A 25,323-nucleotide genomic window follows, 5' to 3' on the forward strand; every position below is an offset into this window, starting at 1 on the left:
ATTATTGTGTGATTTCATAAAGATTTTGATTTTAAGCTGTGCTTCTTTCATCCTCTGCTGCACACCATCATCTATGTGTATGTGTATTCAGACAGCCTTATTATTTGGCAGTTGGCTTAGTGGAGGTTAGTAAACATAGATTCACTCAGCAACATCACTTTATTGTTACTACACATTCAGGTGGTATGTATACACCACTCACAGTACAATGAAACAATATCATCACAGGTGTCCTTCTGTTCACATACATGTTGTTTCAGTGGTAGGGTGAATTTGTGTGTGAGTGTGTGTGTGTGTGTGTGTGTGTGTGTGTGTGTGTGTGTGTGTGTGTGTGTGTGCGTATGTGTTTTAGTCCAATTCTCTCCTTTTAATCAATTCATGGCTTGAGTATTTTTTTCATATACTATTCTGCATGTTCCTCTGTGTACATCTGCACATTTTATGTCTCAGGTTTATGATGATGTAGCTTTATGGCATCTTTTTTTGGCTTTGTTCATCATTTCAGTTCTTCGCTGGAGGATGACGGTGTCTCAGAGCCATCAGGACATTCCTGCAACAAATAAAAATAAAAATCTGGTTCTAAACATAGCTTTAGGCTATGTTCTTTAGTAGAACAGTGATACATCTCACCTTCACTCTCTCCAGCTCTGGTCTGCCTGGGAGTGATTTTTGTGAGGAAAAGGCCTGTGAGGAAAGACAGTAAGGTTGACTCATAGGGTGAGGGAAGAAATAGTGTGCTAGGGGGAAAATCAGGCTGCTGCAGGCTCACCTTCTTTGACTGCTGTGCCTCCTCTGTGGACTTAGACCTATTTTTCATGTGTTTCTGAGGAGAGGTGTTGGTGGGACACTAGGCAGAGGGAAGGGTCGCATTAGACGGCGAATGATTAAAATTTAGTGTATCAGAGGATCGGGTTCTCAAGTACCTCGTTTGTCTTCTGCTCCATGGCTGACTTGAAAGTTTTTCCTCAGAAGTTCAGGGCTGTGGGGACTTAGGATGGATCACTCTGTTTTTCTTGCAAACTTTGGCTGTGCAACTGAAAGGTTAGGAGAAAAAACGAGAGAAACTTTCAAAAAACGTGACTGCACGCAACAACAACAGACAAGGGAAAGTCATTAATATATCCAGTAAAATGCAAACAATTAATCTTGCCCTAAGCGGTCTGATCCACTGCAAGAGATCCAAGTGAAGCTAGAGCAAGAGAGTGTGCAGTTATGAGCTCTTCTCACTAGAGGGTGTCTCTGACTCAGAGATACACTGCTGCAGATTTCAGTGTCCTGCTGGTTGTTTTTAGCTTTGGGATTCACTAGAAGCAAAAATTATGACTGATTACAGGTTAGCTTGGCTCAATTTTCTCTACTGGCAAAAACAGGCATACTTAAAAAAAAAAAAAAGGAGCGGTGGGGGGGGGAGAAGGGGTGGTAATTCTTCTGACCTTGTTTGATTATACATAAATCCACCAAATATTTTTTTTTAATTGTATTTCAGTATATAAACATTGCTTTTTGGAGCCCTAACAGTTGACATAACAGAAGCTCAACTTTAGCTGAGAGGACGAAAGCAAAACAGCAAGTAACAGCAAATAAAATCGTGACAAGAAGAAATGCTCTGAATAAGGACACACACAGTTACTCAAACAGTGATTCCTCGAGAACTGAAAGGCCACAGAGAAAACTAGGCAACAGTCACAGCCAAGGCCACAGCTGGAGTCGTGAGCCCTGTTGGCTGAGGGACAAAACACCCCTGGGTCTGGTTCAGTGAACAAGAGACTTTTTTTCCCTTTCTTTTTTTAACAGTCCATCAGCCTCCCTTTTGATGTCTGCTTCTCTCTGTCAGGCACACCGATGAGATTCTAATGGTATGAAGGGGTGGTTTGATGCTGCTGTTCAAAAAGAAGAAATAAAATATGTCATAGGTATTTCAAACAAAAGACTTGAGTTTAATAAAAGCTCTTGGTTGAACATGGGAACCAACATTATTGAAAGCGGAAACTTTACAATTAGGAAGTTATTGTAGTTTTCTGATGCTTTTGTCTACATCCTGCAGAGAATAGCAGAAACACCATCTAAGTGGATCTATCACTTTTGCCAGTATTTTTTTTCTGGCTCTTTTTCCTATGATTTGCCTTTTGTTCTGTCTCTCTGTCCTCTATTCTCCTTCTCCTCTCCCCCAACCAGTCACCGCAGATGGGTGTCCCACCCTGAGCCTGGTTCTGCTGAACGTCTGTTCCTGTTAACAGGGAGTTTTTCCTTCCCACTGTCACAAGGTGCTTGCTCGGAGGAGGTTGTGTAATTCTTGGGTTTTCTTTAATATTGTAGGGTCTTTACCTTATAATATAAATGAACTTGAGGCAACTGCTGCTGTGAATCAATAGTATAAAAATAACTGTAAATTGAATTAAAAATTTAATTTGGCATATTGCAACCTAATAAATATGCAAAATGATGTGATTGTAACAGAAATAACTTCACATCCTTGATGTTTCTACATTAAAAAAAATACCTGTTTCTAAATCCTGATTGGTGCAGAGACATATGCAACATTACCACTATGTAACTGAGGCAACTGAGTCATTTTACAAAACCTATGTTTTTTTCAGAGCCTTTAAAGTGTCAATCATTGCTGAGTTTTCAAAATATAGCACATCTAACAGACAGCTTATTTCTTTCCAAGATGCATGCTTTTAGAATTACAATTGCTTTTACAATTTACTTATTACTTACTGATGAGGCTAGAATGCCAAACATATGCATGTTTTGTTGCACTCTGACTGTTTGACTTCAGTCAGATTGCATATACATATATATATATATATATATATATACATATATATATATATATATATATATATATATATACATATATATATATATATATATATATATATATATATACATATATATATATATATATATATATACATATATATATATATATATATATATATATATATATATATATATATATATATATATGCAATATACATATATACATATATATATATATATATATATATATACATATATATATATATATACATACATACATACATACATACATAAATGCTTCCTGTAAGATTAGGCAGAACTGGAGCCCAGAATAGTAGACTGTTTGACTTCAGTCAGAGTGCGTATATATATATATATATATATATATATATATATATATAGGCACTCTGACTGAGTGCGTATATATATATGTATATATATATATATATATATATACATATATATATATATATACATATATATATATATACATATATATATATATATACATATATATATATATATACATATATACATATATATATATATATACATATATATATATATACATATATATATATATATATATATATATATATATATATATATATATATATATATATACGCACTCTGACTGAAGTCAAACAGTCTACTATTCTGGGCTCCAGTTCTGCCTAATCTTACAGGAAGCATTTAGCCCAGCCAGGGCTCATAAAGAATGAATAGGAAATGATCAACGGGAGCTCACTCACTCGCTGTGATGGCTGACATCATGATGGCATCACTTTTGATGCTGCAGGGAACTCTGGTACAAAGTCCTACCTGAAGTGGAATATATGTGATATTCAGTGAGGCCAGAAATACTCCACTGGGTCAGTACCAGTGGAGTTTCTGGTTTCTTTTATACAAGTTCCATTACCACAGAACATGTATGTTTGTTCAGTAGGTACAGCCAGGAGGGATGATGAACTCTCTGCACTTACTTTAAAATGTGCATTATAGCCCTTTGAGGGACAGCTGAGGATAATCTGAGGCTTGATGGCAAGGCAGGCATTCAAAGAGTCCTGAGTACTCTTTCTGACCAACTCGCTGAAGGAAATGACCTAAATGTGAATGATTTGCTTGCTTGCCTCACTCTGTCTATCCCCCGCTTTCCTCTGTTACCGTCTTTTCATCTTTGTGTAGAAGAGAAATTCTTCCACTGCAGACAAAGCCAAGGAGTGGAGGATCGTATAGGTTAAACTGAGGCGGGTGGAAGTCCAGCTCCTTTGTAGCAGAGATAAAAACCCCTGTGGCTTTGAGAAACACTTCGCCAACGATTAGTCCACATGAGCAACAATCAAGGTGGCACATCGAAATCATCACGTCTCTTTTTTTGATATAGATAAAAAGAAATGTACATGCATAAAGCTTTTACATGCCCCTACAGACAGGAGCATACACGTGCAAAGCAATCTTTACCATTTAAAGCTACTGAATACGTTTTGTTCTGCAGGGATGGGCAAACAGACTCAATTTGAGATGCAGCAGAAGGAAGAAGATAAGGCAGAAAAGTTTAATGACTACGTAGCCTTTACGATCCTTAATAAACGCTGCTGTTCACATCTGCGTTACGTAAGAAGCAAATCTATTCTGGAGGTTTGAATCCATAACCCTGAAAGAACCTCACACAGAGCCTATCTTTGCGTCCGGGTCAACACTAATTAACTCCCTAACTGAGAAACAGAACATGACAAGAGCTCCTTAAGCATAAGTTTCCCGTGGATGTGTGTTCTGCCTCTACACTGTCATTCCTGCCTTCTTCCGGCTCAACCTAAAGGTCTGCCAAATCACTCCCTCCTGGAAACACAATAAGAAGTCATTAGTTTCATTCGCTGATTTGAGATGGCTGGAGCACCAAGGTCAGCATGTGAGCAGTGATGGAAGAGAGCACATGAAAATGGCTCAGTGTCAAGGACATTATGCCGTGTAATTGATGATGATGTGCTGTCTGTTTTGTCACACTCAGGTGGGACATGCACACATCCCAACTACACCCAGCTGGATGTATTAAGTCAGTAGCTGACCAGCACAACAGCCCTCTGTCAGAATCACAGCTGAGCCATGTGTATCTCACCTGATACCCGAGTCATGGTTATTGACTCCATAATCTTTTCATTCTTAACCCACTGAAGACTGATTGAAGACTGCCCTTCAACTGTGCACAATCTTTCAATCCACATTAATGTGCCTGCATCGATCGGCTGGACAGGTTTTGTTTTACAGCACTTACATATATTTTGCAGGACTCTCTAAGGCGGTGTGAGCTCCCATTAGGAGAACTATTTTAGAAATCCAGAACCTGCTTGTTATTCATCCAGATGTACAATGGACATGAAGCTTAGCTCACACTGAAAGCTGTAAACAACAAAACAGAGACAAGACAGAGCGCTAGCACAGTCTGAATGAAAACGTGCTTTTCCATGAATGAGGAAATGAAGGAGGCATAGTACTTTTCATCAAGCACAGTAAAGCACTGAGTGACAGAAGGGAGTGGAGGATGAATGATGCGGATGATGGAAAGAGGAGAAAAAAAGGCACCCACATCTACTGACTGAATGAGCCCTGCGATCATCGCAAATGAGACAAATGAAATGCCCGGGGTTAATTCATGCACTCACCTCCTTCCCTCTCTTTTCTCCTCTCAGTACAGTAGGCGTGCAGTGGGGTAAATGACACTCCTCATCTCACTGCTGCTATGGTGTCTGTGAGAGTACACCCCTCTCTGCCCATTCATAGCTCCGCCGACGCACCACTCACGGATGGATGGAGTCAGTAGCCAGCCAGCCCCCCCCTCCTCACACACACACACACATCCAAGACTACCACCAGGTGTGTCACTCAAAGCTCTGTGTGCTAATGTCTCCAGGCTGGCAGTGGGAAGCTGTGGGTGTGACAGACAGGTATTGTACACTGCACATCAATGCTGACGTCCACAGCTCTCATCATTACTTTAGGTTATTTCAATGACAATCACATTATACCAGATGATGATGCATGTAAGGTGGCTTGACTGAGATACTTTCAAAACATGTACTCTGAAATATGCATAATGCTGACATCATTCATGTTGATGAGACCATCTATGACTCATCCAGATTGTTTTGTAACCCATACAATAGCCAAATACAACAGGAAGCCACCTTCCAGCAACAAGTCTGCAGACAGATTAAGCTGGTCATTGGCCACAGAACCAACTTAAAAAGCCAATCATAGCATTGCAGTGCTGTGATTGGTTCTTAAAAAAAAAAGAAAAAAAAAAAAAAGAAAGAAAGAAGGACATCATTATGTGACAGCATTTTCGAAGAGCTTTCCTTTAACCAGGATACACCAGAAGACTCAGGAATGAATAATGTAATCAATGCTAGTTACATGTGTAAATACTTGCTTTACCCTGTATGAATCACACAGTTGGTCCACAGGGGTTGTGGGGTCTGACTGCACTGCATATAAAACCCAATCACGTAGCATTTCTCAAGCCAGAAACTGACCTCAGTGATTCATCCCCCCCCGCCCCCAAAAAAACAAAAAAAAACAAAAAAACCCTCACTGAGAGCTAAAAGCTGACACCTGACATCTTTTCCTTAACCAAAAAAAGGGAAGAAAAAAAAATGCAGACAGACAGGATAACAATTTCTTATAAAACACTTTAATTTTTTTCAATACACCCTGTGGATTATCGTTAGAATCATTGAAACCATTTCATTTTTATTATCACATTATTCTTAATGAACTAGATCTTGATCTGTAGTCTGAGATGTAGAGAACAGGAATCCAGGACATGACCAGGGCTTTGCAAAGTGCAATCACAGCAAACAAAAGGCAAAAAAACAAAAACACTTAAAGCATGCAACACACAAATTTAAAAAGAATATATATTAAATACTAAATCTGCATCAAATATTCCATGCATGTTGAAGCACAGAAACAGTGCAAAAACATTAAAACCCATTTTGGACGGTCACTCCTTCCTGTGCTTAGTTTAAAGAAAACATTACTGCAAAGTACGGCTGTGAAAAACAGAAGAAATGTGAACGATATATCAAAATCTGTACAGTATTACAAATCAGGGGATGAATAAAATGTATACTAAAACATTTAAAGTTTCAGGGTGACATTCTGACCTATAACTTTTTCATATAAAGGTTGAATTAATCATTTCATAGCAAACATTTTCCCCATAAGGATGTGTAGTGTTTTAGAACGACACCATAAATGCTTGCCATGATCTGCCTTATTTACAAATTGGCTTAAAAGAAGGTCATTCAAAAGTATAGAGCAGCGTGTGGTAGCACACCGCTTTCTCAGAGCTTATACTGCGAACAATTAGAAAAAAGTGCTATAGGACTAATTATTTCTTGCATTAATTTTCTTAAATTAACCACATCACAGTTTTGTGAAATGTTCGTCGTAGTTTTTTGATCACATCTTCGTTCATCCAACACATTGTTTTTCAAACTGTTGTTTCCCTCATGTCTGGGGATTTTGATTTAGCAGAGTCGGGGGCTTCCTTCGCTGCTTCGGCTGAATTTTCATCTGAATTCTTATCCTCAGATTTTGCTTTGGAGTCAGTAGTGGAAGAGCTGGCTATACTGGGATTCTCTGGTTCCTGCACTTGCTCCGTGGGCAGCTGGAGGAAGGAAGGAACCTCCAGCTGCTCTTTGGTGAGAAGACCTCGCTGATCATCCACCCTGGAGTTCTGAGCCCTCGTCAGCATGTCCAGGAACCCTGGCATGGACAAATCATTGTTATTGTTGCCCTCTTGTTCTGATAAGCACAAATGTAATATAATCTGAATTTCCCTAGAGGAACCCACCCGAGGGATTAATAAATAGTTGATATATTGACAATAATCTTGATATTAAACAAAGAACAGAATTTCAATAATAATATAAAACGTGAGAAAAAAAACTCAATACTGTCACCTGCCAGTGGTGCTACCTAACCCCCCCAGCCTCCTGGCAGAAGTACCCATTGCATTCCATTGGTCGAGGTCACCGATCCAAACTCATCCAAGACTTTAAGCGGATGCATCTATGGTATCAGTTATACAAATTCTACAAGGCATTATTCTCAAGATATCAGAATCCCAAACCTGTGTCCATGCCACCCATCCAGCAAGTGACGACAATACCCCATCAGCCTTTTAAAGCTGAGGGGTAAAAAGCTAAAACGCATACGCCTCAAAACCCCCATCCTTTTTAGATGGGTTGGCTAATAAAGATAGTCATACAACTTTACAATGCAACAATCATGTATATTCTAATGAAGTATTACCTACATGTATATATTTTGGCATGCAGATAAAAACTGATATAACAAAATTATTTCCCCACATTGAAAACAACTCAGCTAATTCAATAACCTTAAACCAAACCACACTAGATATTGCCAAGTCATCCTACCGTCCATCTCGCGGTTCTTGGTAGACCTTGGCTGAGCCTTAGCTCGGTCTTGGCTCAGTGATCTGGCTTCTGGACCTGTACTTGCTGCTCCTCCCTGGGACTAAAACAGATTTCAGCATCATCAAACTATTTCTCAGCTCACAAGGTTTAAATCTCAGTAACACTTAGTAAGTTTTCATTTCTAGTTTTAATCATTGAATCGGACGGCGTCTTGTGCAGCCATGTACCATTTCCAAACTTTGTTTGAGATTGCTCCTCCATTCTGACTCAAGCACTTGCGAGACTGCAGTACAAAAGGAACCTCCTTTAGTGTGTCTTACTTCAACTTGCATTTTATCTTGAAGAAAAGGTGTGTGGGTCACAGTCAGAGACCCAACTCTTATCACTAGGGATGCTCCTCAACATAAGGATTAGATCAGCTGGAGTTTGAGGTATATTCATGGCATATTTGAAGCATACAGGTGGCTAGAAAAAGACATCTAGGGAGCAATTTAAAAATAGCAGCAGTGCCAAAAAAAATTCAAAAGTGCACAAGACCAACACCTGAAGGGCAGAATGGCAAATAAAAAGACATGTTTTTTGTTTATTGAGACCTCAGCAGCATAGTGCACAGAGGTCACACACCCCTTCTAACTTTTGTATCCTTTAGAGTAGCTCAACAGTGAGTGTGTAAAGAGCTTCATGGAGTGGTGCCCATGGCTAAAGTAGCTGCATTCAACCCTTACATCAACAAGTGCAATGGAAACGCCAGAGTCTTAAAGCACGCTGCCACTGGACTAGAGAAGTGGAAACGTGACAAATTGCACTTCTCCATCTGGCAATCTGTTGAACAAGTCTGGGTTTGCTGGTTGCCAGGGGAGTGGTAGTTGTCTGACTGCATTGTACAGTCTGTACAGTTTGGGGGAGGGGGTTTTGGCATATTGCTTTACAGGACTTGGGCTCAGCCCCTTAGTTCCAGTAAAAGGAACTCTTTATGCTCCAGCATACCAAGACATTTTGGACTATTTCATGCTCCCAACTTTGTGGGAACAGTTTGGGGACGGCCCTTTCTTGTTCCAACATGACTTGCGCACCAGTACACAAATCAAGGTCTATAAAGATAGCGGTTGAGCGTGTTTGGTGTGGAAGAACTTAACTGGCCTGCACAGAGTCCTGACCTCAACCTGATAGAACACCTTTGGGATGAATTAGAGCAGAGACTGTGAGCCAGGCTTTCTCGTCCAATATTACTGTCTGACCTCACAAATGCGCTTCTGGAAGAATGGTCAAAAATTCCAATAAATGCACTCCTAAAACATGTAGAAAGCCTTCCCAGAAGGAGTGTGCTGGATAAAAGTTATAAGAATAAATAAATCATTAAAGCAATATAGCTTGAAATGTCTCAAACTTTGCCTTCTGTATTGTTTTTGAACTGGTGAAACCTCATCATGAAAGGATAAAAATGTCAGCTAAGGCCAAAATCATTTTAGCTAACATATTCCTTATAGTCATTTAATCTTGTAAACATTTTGTGATACCAAGTTGGAAAACTAAATGATCATTTCTGACAATATTCTTATTTTTACCTTGAATACAAAGATGTCCGTTAAAATTACCCAAAACCATCTGGTGATCAGGAGGTTTCAAGTCTTCTATGCAGAGTACCAGCATGTATATGCTTACACTAATCCATTAAACATTTGTACAGAAAGATTATATAGATTTGACATAATGAATGTGAATGAGGCCCATTTACACAATGCAACATACCACTTTTCATAGATTTATATAATGTATGTTTATATACATACTGCTAAAGGGAAATGACTGGTCCCATACAATAGACAAAAAAAGAGCAATATAGGGACTTGTCTCAGAAGGTAATGAAGGTTGTTTAACACTATTCATGTTCAGCCTTGGCTTCATACAAAAATCCTCATTTGAGTTGTTATTTTTCCAAAATAAGTTACCCAAAAGTCACAAAAGAATATTTATGACTAAGAATCACAAAGCAGCAATTCAAAGTTTCTTCATGATGGTAAAATTATTTTTGTTGCCGTTTTATTGACGCTTCAATAAACACTGCCTCACCTGGTTGGCTGCAGAACCACCACCTCTGGAAATGCTGGTCTGCTCTTTGCCTGTATACACGCAAAGATGGAAATTAGTTTCTAACAGTACTCTTATTTTCAGTGTACAAGTAGTCAACAAAAAGCTGACGATGCTACAGAACTTTAGCATACCCATTACGTTAAACACTGACATTAGGCAGATAAAACATCTTAAGTATTAAAATGGTCCTCCTGGGATACAACCACTCTAATTGAATCTACTTAGTTCCTCCTGAACAAAATAAAAAGAATCTGAGGCCGAGAGCACTGATCCAAACTGAAGTCAGATCTAGCCTCAGCAGTCAGGAAAAGAGGTGAGTGAACTGAAAGTGGCACAGCATTCAACAAACCAAATGGACTCAGACATTTTAACTTCAATTTAAAAGAAAAAAAGAAAAAAGAATGAAGAAGCTAAAAGAGAAATGCACAAAGAGAAAGCAAAGTAAAGAAAGAAACATGCAAACAGTGATGCAGAAAAAACATGACTGCAAAATGGACAGTGAAAAGACTCTTCAGACAGCCTCAAGGGAGAGAGCACCATGAGCCGAAAAACACTTTGTACGAGCCATTAAGAAACAATTAAATCAATAAGGAGCCACAGACAGCACCAGAGAACACACAATAATGGCCGATGTATCGCCAACATAATCAGCTGATGGAGAGATGAAATGTGCTGTTATCTGATTTCACTGAAGACTGTTTTCATTTACTTATCAGCTAAGTAGGTTTGTTTTCATCCTGTGGCTTATTGTGCTCCTCTGGTAGCTGCATGCTGTTTTACAATAAATGTTATGAACATGAATCGGCCTGTTTCACATTGAGGTAAATTTATGGGTTTCTAAAAAGGTCAAGTATATTAACCTTTGATTTTGTCAAGTCGGAGCGTCTTATTGGCCAGACTAAACACATTGGTGCTCACATTCAGAGGCTCATCACTTCCAACCTGAAACACAAAGCACACACACATGCAGACAGACTTAGCTGAACAGTACTATGAGAATCAATCATCTCTGCAGTAAATGGGTTGTGCATAACTTAGAAAAGACAATGCATTACTAAAATAATCTCATTACTCACTACAAACTAGTGGAACATTTATTAAAAGTAGAACCAGCATCTTAAGGACACACAGAAGTTGCTTACATTAGTTTCAAAGTGATATCTTAATAATCTGAACCATGCATTATTCTTAAAATGAGTAATTTTACTAAAGCAATTTCATTAAAACAATAAGCCAAACTTGTGTCTGTGAAAGTTGACAAATAAAGAAGATGACTCATTAAAATGTAGCAGCTTTGCAAACAGATCTACATGTTTGTGTGAGGCCTTCTTTCCTGTAATAAGAAATGAAAGAAACCGTGGCCGGAAAATGTTTTCTGTGCAGCTGGCTTCCCATTACTGAGAAAGATAAAGGTTTTAAGTAAAGCAAGTTTTCAAAAAATGTAATGTGAAACTTTGAAACGTGAGAAACATTCAAGTGTGAGACTCATTTCAATGCAGCTACAATGACAATGCCATAAAGGGTGTGCCATTCATTTAGTGACAGATTTTGAAATCCATCCTTAAGTGATGCTCATTTCCAGCTTTTTTGTTCTACTGAGTATCTTTGCAAGACCTATAGTTCAAAATAATCCTAGACTATACATGGTTGAAAGATATGTAAAATAGATATTGATATTATAATATTGAAAAGAATCACTGGTGTAACACTCTGAAATTACATGTTTATATAGGTAAACATGCACATTGATTTTTCCTAATAGATTAAAGGTTAAAAGGCATTTCACATATTTTTGTCGGTAGAATTCAACCACAGAAAATCATTCATTTAAAAGTGACAATATTGTTAATCTTTATATGGAAATGACTCAAAGAAAAGGTAACATATTATAATCCTACTCATATGCAACACTCACCATGGTGACCAAGGCCTCTTGTGGCTTAATATTGTTCTTCTGCAGCACCACAGAGAGAGCTTCCTGCAGTGTCTTACTAGACTTCACCATGATCCCCACAGTTTTACCCGTGAAGGCAATCTCCACCCTGAAACACACACTTATTTCTATAACTTTCTTCTCACACTGTATCAAATGCAATAGAACAGAAGTACAGAATTACTGTCAGACAATGTCTGTAGTCACGAGGGCAGCTGGGAAGGGATATCTTAGCAGCAAACCCATTTCTGATTACATTTTGAATTTTATTTAGTCAATGTAAAGGAAGAGTACAAAGATTAATGCTCAGAGAGCTAGACTTTGTGTGCATATTATCACAAGGACTTCCCTCTAATATGGTAAGAAGTGACATGTAGTGGGGGTGTGCAAGCCTGCTATGGTGTCAAAGACAGGAGAAAATAGGAAGTGAAGGAAGTGATTCAGTTGACTCACGCAAACGTCACTCTGAGCTCTAAAGAGACCTGCTGATTTCTCAGTACAGAGCAGTCTTGGTCCAGCGATAATGGTTGCTGCAGAGAGAGAAATGATGTTTCAAACAGAAAGAAATAAGAGGGATTTCTATAGATGTGAACATCAACAGGGGATACTTTGAGGGGGTGAGATAACACAGCACGAAAATGTCAGAACAGGAAGAAGGCAGTCGTCTGTCATGCTCACTGTTGTAAACAACTTTACAGTGTGGCTCAAGTTCCTCAAAAATGCCTCCTGATTTAAAGTTGCAGCTGAAGCACAGCAAAAGTGCTCACCTTGTCCTTGCCATGAAGGTAAATGATAACATCTTTCAGTGGGAAGCCTCTTTTCTCACAAAGGCTAGTCAGCAAGTCTTTGATTGGCTGGCCATTAGGCGTGGGTGCCAAGGAGGCACTGCCATCAGGCAAGTAGACACAGCAGTATCCCCCCTCCAATCCTACACGACTCCCACCTCCACCCCCCAGCTCAGGGGAGCAGGGACTCGAGCGACCATTCTACATCACAGACAGAGAAATGAGAAAAGTGTAATCCCAATCACACATTTTCCTCTATTCTAATACTTGTCACTTCAAATATTAGTTTTGTTAACTGTATACCTCCAATCATATAAATTGTAAATTAACATTCATTTCCCATAATTCCAGCCAACTCTAAATGCTTTATAAATGTACTGACCTCCATATGCCTGCAGATGGAGCCAAGCTCCACACTACTGGTCGACTTGATGGCCAAATGGGACTCTTTCCAGGAAACCACACCAAAGGAGTTGGAATCATTGTTATTGATGAGATTAAAAATAAATAAATAAATAAATAAAGTCAGAAGACATACATAAGATAACACAGAAGCATGAGATGTGTCATTTGGCACACATTACCTCCCCAGGATCCTCGTTTCTGTCGCTGTTTCTCTGAGGCACTCTTACCACCTAGAAAGCTGTTAGGGTCTGACTTCTTGCCCTGTTGGAGGCAGCGATGAAATAAATGTCAAACGAATAATAAAACAGGTATTCTTCATCTCGACCTTCAGTCCATCTACCGCATTTTTCGGACCATAAGGAACACCGGATTATAAAGGTGCACTGTCAATGAATGGGTCTGTTTTCATAATTAAGGCACACTGGATTATAAGGCGCATTAAGCGAAACAAAACAGTCAGATAAGTCAAACTTTACTCAACTCATCCTTCTTGATCGTCCACTTCCATACCATTGATTCATTAATGTTGAATTCTCTTGCAGCTGCTCTATCCCCATGTTGTTGCAGTATACTAATGACTAACCTCGTATTGTGGATGGATTATCTCAGTTGTTCTCCTGACTGAAGTTTGGTCCGTTTACAGCATCCTGCCATGCGATTGCATTTGTCCCCAACCATTGAGAACCCTCACATTAACTTTTATCAAGTAGAAAACAGTTAGCGTCATCCTCCAGCTTCACTGTGTTTATGTTATGCTAACATAGCTGTGTCGCTAGCAATCATGTAACACAGCATTATTTACCAGCTAGCCCAACTTCAGCAACGCTACAAAAGTCACTGCTATTTAGTTTTGTGTTTTCATTTATGTTAGAAGTGATAGCAGAGCTGTACGTTTTATTTTTTCAGAAATCTCTCAGTCAGAACATGCTATATCATGTTTAGGTGGAAACTAGCGAGCTAACTTCCTGCTAATTTCTAACTATGTTAAATTTAATAAATTCTGTTTTCATGGATGCCTGAATGTTAAACTTAATTGTTACACCTGGTAAAGCAGCAACTCTGATCATTTTATTAAAAATAAAATAATTTGGACAGTTTAACTCTCAGTGATGCCACAGTGATCGTTTGACTTTGGGGCCTGAAGCGGACGGAGTTTTGGACCCAGATTACTCCGAGTCCACGAGGCTCCTGACTTCATAGCTTATCAAAGTCGTACTAAAACATTTGACAGATTTTTGACCACATAAATTCGGTTCTAGGTCAGTAAACACAACCAGAATTCATACATAAGGCACACCATGATTATAAGCCCCACTGTCATTTTTTGAGAAAATTAAAGGATTTTAAGTGCGCCTTATAGTGTGGAAAATACGGTACCTTCTTTTCCCTTAAGGGGACTCTGGAGGCCACATCCTCCCAGGATCCCATGCGCGGAGACTCATTGGAGAACCGAGGTAGGCCTTTGCCTTCTACTGTTGCCAAAGTGCAGCTCTGATAAAGAGGGGACCGTACAAAGCGCCTGTAGCTGTCCATTTTCATCAGCTTAAATATCTGAAACAAAGCAACGAGAGGGAGCACCCAGTCATCTGTGTGTCAAAAATGAATCACAATTACTGAGAAGAAGTAGTAGGGTTGATTCATACCAACCTGCGCTTGAGCTTTGTTAAACATGTCAGGTGTAGGCTGCTGAAGGTCCTTCTCCTCCGTCTTTGCTGTGTCATCAATGTTCACCGAGTAGGGAGCACTCTCAGACAGGTAGGTGCTGTAGATTGAGTGAGCTTCTGCTTTCAGCTGGAAAAAACAGCAAGAGCTCTGTCAGATTGAACTATTCTGAAGGTCAGCAATCAGCTAAACTTTGTTTCTTAATTACAGTTCATGAAGTGCTGAGGCACAAGTAAGATCAGACACTCTGTTAATTTCCCTGTGGAAATCATTTGAATGTTCACCTTCTCAAATCCTCTAGTAAGTCACTTATTGTTTGCAAAGCTCCCAAATTACAAGGTGGTATTACTTTAAGCATTAAGCACACTCTATGTAGCATAAATTAAAGGAAACCTTTCTGTGGTTCTCTGATGTAAATCATACAGATTTCTAAAGGATAAGGTAAACCTTTCACCTACATAATTATGGCTGATGTATGATCTATTTGGATCCTTTCAATACTTTTTCCTATTTCCTCAGTCAATCTCCAATGGAGATAATCTCCACAGGAGGTGAAACAAAGATTCAGGTCAGCCACAGTCAAATGGTAAAACTGAGTTTACTTGTGTAACACAATATTATATCCCATTGAATACTCTAAATTATGAGCTACTGTGGATATTAACACATTGGTCCTGGTGATGGGGTTTACACAGGTTTTCATTGTAACCACTAAATATAAACTGTTATAGAGGAATACAAATGTCCTCCAAATTATGATGCATTTGCATTACATAACTTTGCTTTCCAATATATTTGCCAAAAGAAGTTTATAGAGCAAACTGCAACAGCTGGTAACTGTAACAACCATTCTGTAAAATGGAAAATTAAGTAGTTCCCACCAAACCTGTTCTTCATTTTTAATAACTGAATACTTACAATTTCTGCACATTGTTTCACAAGGTAAATCTCCAAAAACAGCCATAAAAATTATCATATAGCAGATCTATTTTTTTGCCAACAATGCACAGCTTCTGGCTGTTTGACTGTGGTTGATGCAATTAAAAGTTAGTGTCAGCAGTTAAAGTGCACCAAATGACTTATTGGAGGGATCATCTCAAAATTACAACAGAAAAATGCTTGTGTTACTTGAAAAGCAACTAAAATATTACTGAATTACTGACGCACTGCCATCCTCTGATTGCTGGAGACAACCACGGTTACAGCAACAAGGCAACCCTATTCCCACTAAACAGTCCACTTCTTTTCTACAAAACATATATTTTAACAAATGTGTGCTATCAGGGTAGTGGTTTACAAATATTTTTCCTGCCATATCCCACTTCAGAAGGCAGGAAAATCCACACTCCACACCCATCAAATATGATCCAAGTTGAAGGCCATCACAACTTCATGATCAAACTCTTGTTAATTTTCCCTTTAAGAATCATATTTACTTCACTCCATACTTTACATCTGGTCCTGCAGTAGTTCTGTCTTCCAAAGTACAAGAACTACTGCAACAAAGTATTAATTAAAAATAAATACATAAAAGAAAAGTTTAGAGAGAGTTTGTACCTCATCCAAGGAAGTGGCCGGAATCTTCTTGAACTTTTCACAAGCCTGCCAGAATAAAATGTTCTCCGCGCTCACCTCAGACTTTAAGAAGTCCTGCAGACAAACACACACACACAGCATTATTAGGTATGGGTAATGATTAGTTAATGTCAACACTTGAACTCTGCCTGAACTTGTTAAAAATTTCAACATTAGTTTGCCTCACCGTAAAGTAACGAACCCCAAAAGGGTCCTCCAGCAGTTTCTCAAATGACACGGCCCAGCTCATGACACTGTTGGCTGGGCCGTGCTCTCCGGCTGGAGTCCCAGGAAGGCTGGTGCTGCTGCCGCCACAGCCGCGTGCGGACATGTTCAAATCTAAAGCATATCCAGGCACAAACACGCCCATTTATCAGCACAGAAAAGCATGACCAAGAGTGAGACTGAATCAGATATTTTCATGCACAGACATGTTCACGTTGTAGAACTGAGATATGTACAGGATTAGCAGCATGCAGGTTGGCTGCTCATGCTTACCTCCATCTGACACTGCCTGGCTCTGTGAACAGAGAGAGCAATCTGTCAAGGAACTTGACTTCAACAGTTAAAACTAAAACTGAGAAAAAGCCTAATACTGAATACTCTTTGTTATTGTCTGTATAATACTGATAATATTATTGAAATTTATCCTACGTATATTTTCTTCAGGCTTCACAGTCAAAAGGAAAGAAGAAAGTTTACTTTGGCCCCGTTTACACAGGATTGTGGAGATTCTCACTACAGCTCAATATTACTGCAACAACTATACAGCACTACAATAAAAGCCTTTAGGAAGGGAAACACGAACAGCAGCTGCACATTATTTTTCTCTTCTTGTTTTTTTTTTTCCAACCTGTAACTCTGTAGCGCAATCAGCCAAGGCTGTTTTTACAGGAAGTGGTTGCAAAACTGGTGACAATAAGCCTCATTCAGCTTTCAGAGCACAGAAAACGCACATCTTGTAAATGTTCGCGTCAACCGACACATTTTTTACAGAAACTGAATGAAATCTGCAGACTAGTTAAACACCTGTAACCTACAAGCTGTGATCACACACATGTTTTCAAGTCACCAAGATACTGATCTGACGTATACACAGAAAAGCTTCAGCTTATGGAAATATTGTTTAAACAGCAGCAAATTAGCTCACAGCGGAATTTTTGGTTTTAATCCATAGGGGACCGTCGATGGATACATTTATGAGCTTTGTCAAGGTTTCCTCTTCATGCTCTGGTTTCCTCCCACAGTTCACAGACGTGTGGGCTCCGATTCTAAAATTGCCCAAAGGTGTGAATGTGTGTGTGTCTACATGTCTATATAGTCTGTGTGGTAACAACTTGCCCAGAGTGTGTGGAGGATATAGGTCTTATAAATAAAGTACCATTTTCATAACTGACAGCTGTGAGTGCCATTTTAATCAATGCAAGATTAAACAACAGTACACGTTGTTTTTAACTGATAATACTAATGTAACAGAATCATTTACATTACAGAAAAAGGCAAATATCTTCACAACCCTGCACAGTAACTGTTACTTCCACTTTGTTTTAAAGTAGAGCATTTAACTTTTTACGAATAGATTACTTTCATTTTCATTCTGTGTTTAATATTACCTTTGTGACCTGATCTGTACTTGATATTCTAGCTTTTTAAGTCATGGAGGCTAGCTTCTTAATTATTTGTTTATTTTGTTAATGAAGGCCATGTAAACATCAAGGTTTTCACAACATGGCCAGTTAATCCTGGTTGCATTGCAGATAATTTTAGTCAAATGTTAAATCATGAAGTTACATTACTTCTAATCTATATAACCGGATATAGATAACTAGATAAAGTTATATCTGTCATCTAAAACTAGTTCTGATTAGGAAGTCCTGCAAGGCACAATTTGCAAGGTAACCCAGCTGCATTAGTGTAACACAAACCACACTGGTCATCTACATTGTATAGTTAAAGTGAAATTCAGATACATAACCCAGGCGACACAGGCTGAGGAAGAGGAGCAAATGATCCACTAATCAAAGGTCAGTTTGCTCAATTCCCAAAACAGAATCAATGGGTTTCGCTTGTAGAGCTCCTCATGTGTCGATACAATAGAAAATTAGCATTTTATTTTTCTAATACGTCACTTTTTCCTTTTATGCTTGACATTTGCTACAAGCTTTCATTTGAGATAGATATGTAGATATATCTATATAGATATATCTACATATCTATCTATAGATATATAGATATCTACATATCGATGCACTCTCTGCTTAGAGTGCATCGATATATAGATATATCTATATTTCGACGCACTCTAAGCAGAGAGTGGGTCGTAACCAAAAATAACTGATCGTGACAACAGCTCCTGTCTATTGTTACATTTTGACCATATACGGTTGAAATGGGCTGTCTATTTCTGCAGGTGTGAGTCTCTCTGACTCCACCTCTTCAGTTATTTGCTCTGCTATGCAAATACTGCTTTCATAGTCAATAGTACATTTTCTAAACACTAATGAAAACAAACGATTCGTCACTGTCTTAGCTGTAAACCTTGCATTCTCGTAAAATGCACTTTTAACTCTCTGAAAAATCTATTAAAGGAGCGATATCAAAATGCAGACATCAAACGCAAGCCACAGAAAGCCCCTTTTTTTAAGACTACGGCAACATCCTGCTCTTGTGACTTAATATCCGTTGATACGTTTTCACACCTTTTTTTGGCAGAACTGAACCATTTCAAGAAATGCAATGGTCTCACACCGAGTACACTGAAGCCAACTCAGCCTACACATGACAGATTGGACAACAGGCATGGCTCAGTTTCTCCTTCTGGCTCAGAATGGCCCAGCCTGTTCTCAGTAGCAACCAAGTGTAGCCACACAGGCTGATTCTGGCACTATCAAAGACTGGAGACAAAACACAAGCCAGCACGAGACAACTGCTCAAACCGTACTCTTGATTGGAAGTCAGCTTAATAGTAACAGCACCGTTAAAAAGCAGATCAAAACAGCATACAGGGAGATTTAGAGTGCCTGCACGGCTACAAGAAGCGTAGTCAACACACTCAAAATGAAAATGGTTTGACTAGTCACTGTGGAAGGCCTGTCAAAGCCTCCTATCGTATACGTAACAAGCGTATCAAAGAACTACTGGTCCACAGGACGGCCACAGAACCAAATAAGACCTAACAAGAATGGTGCCAACTCACCATGTGGCCAACAGGGATCTCTAAAGAATTGCTGTTCTTCGCCATGATGGCCCAGACACCAGTTTCAGAGCTGAAGTCCTACGATGTGCACACTGCCAGGGGACGCAGCAGAGTGCTCCACCCAAACTTGATGCACACTCCTTACACACTCACACACAAAACTCATCACTTGGGTCTTCCTGTCACTTCCTGCCTGGAAGGGAAGTCTTACCATAGCAACAAGCCACAAAAGAGGAAGTATGGTTACTATGATCAAACTGCTCTCAGCCTACATCTTGAGAAACACTGTGATGTGGGTACACAGGCGAGCCAGACTGTCATTCTGCTTTTTTATGCGCAGTCAATGAAACGCTTGGTTATTTTGGCTTTCTATCTTTCTAAATAAACATGACAATTTTGCAGATTTAGTGTTAGACCTTAGTTTCAGAATCTGTCGGTTTTACTTTTAACTCATTGCGGCCTAAAGCACACACATTTCAAGTCTTACCCTTCAAACGGGCCTCGTGAAAGAAGCCTTTCTTTGCTATAAGCCCAATTTTGCTATAGGGTATCATTTAACACGTTTCTGGATCATCTGAAAGCAAAACTCGTTACGTGGCTTTGCGCAGATTCAAATGAGAGACAAAAATCATCAGAGTACCACTCTCTCGCTATTGCAAACAGATGACTCAAGATAACGCTCAGGCTAAAACTGCACAGTCACACACGCACCGAAAGCTCACACTGTATGTGGCATACCTTCTTGTTGTTGCCCAAGATGCTGCTGGCTATGGCGCACAGTTTGTTATATTTCCGTTGCTGTTTTTGGGCTGCAACTTTTGCCAGGCGAGAAAACCTGTTATACACTCCGCTGAAAGTAACCATGGTTCACGATACTAGAAAATACAGAACAGAACACAGTGTAGACAACATTAGCCAGGCGCTACCAGTGACTGTATAAATGTTTTCTACAGCCAAATGGGTGCTACTTAACAACTAATTAAGCCCTGGCATGCTCACAAGCAGGCCTTGACAATGAGCGGCCCTCTACCCCGGGATAGTTCTTCTTCTTCTTCTTCTTCTTCTCCTTCTTCTTCTTCTTTTACGTATTATTGGCGGTTGGCCCCCGTGATAGTTTTTTGGCAGGTTGGAATTTATATTACTTAGCTATAATATCACATTAGCCATACTAATTGATAGTACTTAGCTATACTAATTATTAGTACTTAGTAGCTAATAGTACATTTGAGTTGTAATGTTTTAGTAGTGCTGTTAAATTAACACATTAAATGCAACAATAACATGAAAAAAAACCTCTTCACTTAAGTGTTTTGCAAAACTCATGAGAGTGGTTTATCGAAAAACAACTCAACATGTTAGCATATATGCTATATAATAAAAGAGACAATGTTGTTACCAAAAACATGCTACACTAACTAGCACAAGAATGTCATGCATATTTCATGCATTTGGCACCTCCTGGTCCCACAGGGCATTTTTGTGAAACACTACAGGATGTCGTAGGCCGTCAGTGTAAGAATCATTAGGCAGCCAGTGATAGATAATTTTCCCGAAGTACCATGTTAATGTTGAGGATTATACAGTAGCTTGATCACGTTAAGCATGTTAATTGAATGTGTGGTATATAAAAAGCAAAAGATCAACTTCAGCAGAGATGTATTAAGTGAGACTGATTGGTGGAAGAATTAAAACTGAAAGGAAACATACACAAATTTCCCACGTGTGGGACTAATAAAGGTTATCTTATACACATTTCTAAAGCCAAGTGATCTCACTATGCAATTTATAAGCAGAGGAAACAAAGGTTAGTTTGTAACGCTTCCTGAATTTACACTCAAAAACAGAAAGTTATGACTTTAACTAGAGCTGCTTAAGTGCTTTAATGAGCACAGATTGCAGGCTGATATTTGCCTCAAAAACAGTTGTAAATTCATTTAAAACTATTTCCAAAGCTGTTTAATTTGAAAGGTTGTTGAGGTCCATGTAGAATGGACTCACTTTGCACAAATAGCAGCCTGAGCACATCTGGGAAAATACCAGTTTGCTCACATTCTCCTACATCGCTTCCTTTTAACAAGTCAGTTTTCTCTTTAATCGCTTGGTACAAGGCCAAGAAAATTAGAGTGTGGCTTAATCCGTTTCATTGTTATTTCTTATCAGCAACTATAAAGAGCTTGACGGCAAATGGAATAGCAAAATTGCAGCCTTGTGTCATCATTCCATAAACTGTTGTTTTCTATTGTTGTGTTTGATGAGTTTAGGTATCTATCGAGACTGGCCACAGTAAGGGAATTTTTTTGATTAACGTTAAGCTGACTAAACAAATTGAATGTAAACAGCAACGGGCCACATTACTCAACCATGTTCATCTTATTTACCATCTGGTCACTTTGGTTAAGGTGACCCAGAGCGAATTTGAATGCAAAGCCAGTCATTCTATTTCTGTGTGGAGTTTGCATGTCCAGCGTGTGTGTGTGTGGGTTTGTATGCATGCATTTTCCAAAACAGAGGTTTTATTCAATTCAGTCTCTGAATGTGCTGTAAAGCATTTAGCTTTAGCAGTGTGTAACATGTTTTGGCAATGGTAGACCATTTAGCTGCACGGGAGCCCTTCAGAAAAAAAATGAATACGATTTTGTGATCAGCAGCACTCTCTAGTGGCCACTGTTTGAATAAGTCACTGTTTAGAGTAATGCATGATTTCAGTAAAAGGCAGTAATGTATTTTTGAGGTGCCTTTTAAACTAAATCATTTTGGATTTATTCTTCCAAATTCTTAGAAAAGTTCATCTTAGTATATGTCATAATAAACTGTGTGCACAGAGGCAGAGGGTAGTTTGCCTAAGTAAACAGGCTATATTAGAGCACAGCTCCATCTCTCAGCATGTGTCCTTATGTTTGGGTGTTTTGATCAAAGCTGAAGAAATCTCATCATTTTTACCTAAAAGTCACTCAATGTTACATGAAAGCAGCAGCGGCGGCTTTACCGTCATCGTTGTCGTCATATCCACCTTCACAACAAACAGCTGCTTTGTTCATGCTATAATATTCCAGGGATGAATATATTTGCATTGCTATCAGTGTTTAGAATCAGTTTTGCTGTGCCTCTTCTGATGCAAAGACTATTCAGTTAAGCAAAGCAGAGCGGGTCATCACTCTGGTCTGTGTGTCAGAGGCAATCCAGGTAAGAGCATTACGTATTATATGTATAACTTTAAAAATATATTTAATGCTTTGTCTAAAAGTTTTAAAGTATTTCATTGCTATGAAACTTGTTCTTCCTATTTTTCTATATGCTCTTTTTTTTTTTTAGATATTAATGACATTAATTTCTCAGACTGTTCTTAACGGTTGTGAATCCAGTCTGTTCTAGTAGAGAATGGTTATCATTTATCTCATGCTTGGTTATCTCCTCTCTGGTAAGCACTCACCTACATTTATGTATATATGTCTATATTTTCTTGTTCTCTGTTTGTATATGTGCCAGTTTAGCTCTAAATAATTCGCTCTATATCCTGATATCGTAGCTGGTACTGACTGCCTGTGTTACTGTTGAGTTTTTGAAATGTACCATCACAGGGCAAACTATGGCAGATGGGGGAAAAGGAAAATTGTACATCTGGAAATGTCATGTCGCGGCTAATGTGCCTGAACATTGCCTGCCAATAAAATGCAAAATGAGATGCATTGGAAAAATGTTCCTGACGTTATTTTTTTTCATCTGTTTTTCCCATAGATACTTATGTGCTATGTGAAAACAGCACCTTGTGCAATGGTTAGTCCTCACTTTGTTTTTATTTGTTTTGTTTGTTTGTTTTTTATAAATCCTGTGAACTTGAATAGACTGCAACTGGTAGAGAGGTGTGATAATAGCCTAAGGTTGTGTCTGACACTAAAATGAAATATAAATTAAATATTGATAAGCTTTTTTTTCTTTGATAATTGTGTATCTCTATAATTAAATCTTTAAGAGTAAAGAAAGTCGACCAGATTACGTTTAAATTTCATTTTTTTGATAATGCTGAATGTGACAGTATTCATTCTTCTTCATTTTTTTTTCTCTTTAGGAACAACATTTAAACAATGCACTGAATGTAACATTTGAGAATACCTTTGTCTGAAGCAATGGATTATAACAGAGCACACTCTAATTACCTAACATTATTTATTGTTGCTTTCCTCGCTTTTCATGTTTACTCTGCCCATCAGATGAAGTGTTCATCAGCAGCGATCCATCCAGCCCAAATGAGGGTGACGACGTCACTCTCACATGCAATGAAAAATGTGGAAATTCAACTGTGACATTTCAGTGGAAGAAAAATAAGGAGGTCAAACAAGAAGAAAACAATAAGACCTTTCTTATCCAAAAAGCGCTTTCAACTCCTGACATATACATCTGCTCAGTAAACTGCTCCCGTTACTGTTGTGATTCTAAACCATACACACTGTCTGTAAAAAGTAAGTCCATCCATCTGTATGCTTCTGTTATATGTTATGATTTTAGAAATGTGTATAATGGCATGCTATCAACAGCCCTTGATACCATGTGTCTTCACTTCCTGTGTACTTGTCTATGTGTGTGTCATTGTCCAGACAACACTGTGATCATTTTGGTGGTCTGTGGTGTTGCAGCTTTGGCCCTTGTTTTGATTATGGGACTGATTATGAAGTGTAAGCTGAAAAGAGACAGTGGTAAGAGCTCATTTTAAGATATCTGTGGTATTAGACAACAATAAGAAAGAAAGAGGTTTTTCTAGTTTTCACTAACTTAACTATCATGACATGACTATCAATAAAATACAACAAATTTTGATGCTTATTATGAATGTCTGGGTGAAAACAGGCTGTTTTTACCGCATTACAAGTAATTGTGCGAGGTTAAGCTAACAGGCTGGTGCCTTCAGTTACAACTTTGAACAATATTGTTGATGATCTTGAATCTATCTACACATCAGAACTCGGAATGACACATTTGACTGATTTGAATGCTCTCTCTCTCTGCAGATAAACACAGGGAGAGGGTGAGGCAGAGACAGGCTGGACAGGCTGCTGGTGGGCCATATCCTATCACACCCAGAGAGTCCTAAAAAGAAAACATTCTATCATATTTTAATATAATAAATTCTGATCTTATGCAACATAATATATATTTATCTTTTTGATATTTCAGACTTTTGCATGCTCACAATTTGAATAAATACTCTTTAATCTCTGTTTTTGAGTGCATGTGTGCGTGTTTAATCGGTTAAAGTCACACTTTTACACAATGTAGCGTTGCATTTCTGTTAATTTGCTCAGTTTAAAAAAAAAAAAGAACCTAGAAATGTTTTAATCCACACACAGGATTGGCATGCTCGCACTAATCCTGCTGAATGCTCCACTCACAGTGGCGCACACTGCTCAGCTTTACAGTGGCTTGCATGTAATGGATATATGGGAGTGTAATGCTGTCTACTCCTATCCATGA

At 38.7% G+C, this 25,323-nt stretch overlaps 2 protein-coding genes across 4 annotated transcripts; one reads left to right on the top strand and one right to left on the bottom strand.

Annotated features, from left to right (window-relative positions):
• Positions 1-140: 140 nt before the first annotated feature.
• On the bottom strand, positions 141-20,816 carry rgs14b (regulator of G protein signaling 14b). Of its 3 annotated transcripts, none has more exons than XM_085179832.1 (19): positions 20,596-20,814; positions 17,160-17,181; positions 16,849-17,000; positions 16,644-16,736; positions 15,072-15,215; positions 14,802-14,975; positions 13,604-13,685; positions 13,402-13,466; positions 13,002-13,220; positions 12,688-12,764; positions 12,217-12,343; positions 11,162-11,243; positions 10,281-10,330; positions 8,211-8,310; positions 5,427-7,533; positions 924-1,034; positions 770-847; positions 631-684; positions 141-550 (listed from the first exon to the last, which is right to left on the bottom strand). In XM_085179832.1, exons 1-15 carry the CDS (start codon positions 20,719-20,721, stop codon positions 7,259-7,261), a joined length of 1,788 nt encoding a protein of 595 aa, XP_085035958.1. In that variant the 5' UTR covers positions 20,722-20,814; the 3' UTR covers positions 141-550; positions 631-684; positions 770-847; positions 924-1,034; positions 5,427-7,258. The 3 variants fall into 3 exon arrangements, with proteins under 3 accessions (XP_085035958.1, XP_085035966.1, XP_085035973.1); XM_085179840.1 differs by lacking the exon at positions 20,596-20,814 and adding an exon at positions 19,858-20,010; XM_085179847.1 differs by lacking the exons at positions 141-550; positions 631-684; positions 770-847; ... (1 more) ...; positions 5,427-7,533; positions 8,211-8,310 and adding an exon at positions 8,319-9,463 and having other exon boundaries at positions 20,596-20,816.
• A 125-nt stretch (positions 20,817-20,941) lies between these two features.
• On the top strand, positions 20,942-25,059 carry LOC146524530 (uncharacterized). The gene is made up of 6 exons (XM_085180276.1): positions 20,942-23,040; positions 23,170-23,275; positions 23,593-23,631; positions 24,066-24,314; positions 24,450-24,548; positions 24,861-25,059. Exons 2-6 carry the CDS (start codon positions 23,236-23,238, stop codon positions 24,941-24,943), a joined length of 510 nt encoding a protein of 169 aa, XP_085036402.1. The 5' UTR covers positions 20,942-23,040; positions 23,170-23,235; the 3' UTR covers positions 24,944-25,059.
• Positions 25,060-25,323: the final 264 nt, after the last annotated feature.

The sequence above is a fragment of the Neolamprologus multifasciatus genome, chromosome 2 (genome assembly GCF_963576455.1).
Source record: "Neolamprologus multifasciatus chromosome 2, fNeoMul1.2, whole genome shotgun sequence".
Taxonomy (NCBI): Eukaryota; Metazoa; Chordata; class Actinopteri; order Cichliformes; family Cichlidae; genus Neolamprologus; species Neolamprologus multifasciatus.

Bases quoted from the DNA above. Each gene is read 5' to 3' on its own strand.
- rgs14b (XM_085179832.1), bottom strand. From the start codon at position 20,721: ATGGTTACTTTCAGCGGAGTGTATAACAGGTTTTCTCGCCTGGCAAAA. The intron at 17,001-17,159 runs GTAAGCATGAGC...GATATGCTTTAG, and splicing joins CCAGGCAGTGTCAGATGGAG to ATTTGAACATGTCCGCACGC. The intron at 7,534-8,210 runs GTAGGATGACTT...TGTCCATGCCAG, and splicing joins CAAGAACCGCGAGATGGACG to GGTTCCTGGACATGCTGACG.
- LOC146524530 (XM_085180276.1), top strand. From the start codon at position 23,236: ATGGTTATCATTTATCTCATGCTTGGTTATCTCCTCTCTG. The intron at 23,276-23,592 runs GTAAGCACTCAC...TTTTTCCCATAG, and splicing joins GCTTGGTTATCTCCTCTCTG to ATACTTATGTGCTATGTGAA. The intron at 23,632-24,065 runs GTTAGTCCTCAC...TCTGCCCATCAG, and splicing joins AAACAGCACCTTGTGCAATG to ATGAAGTGTTCATCAGCAGC.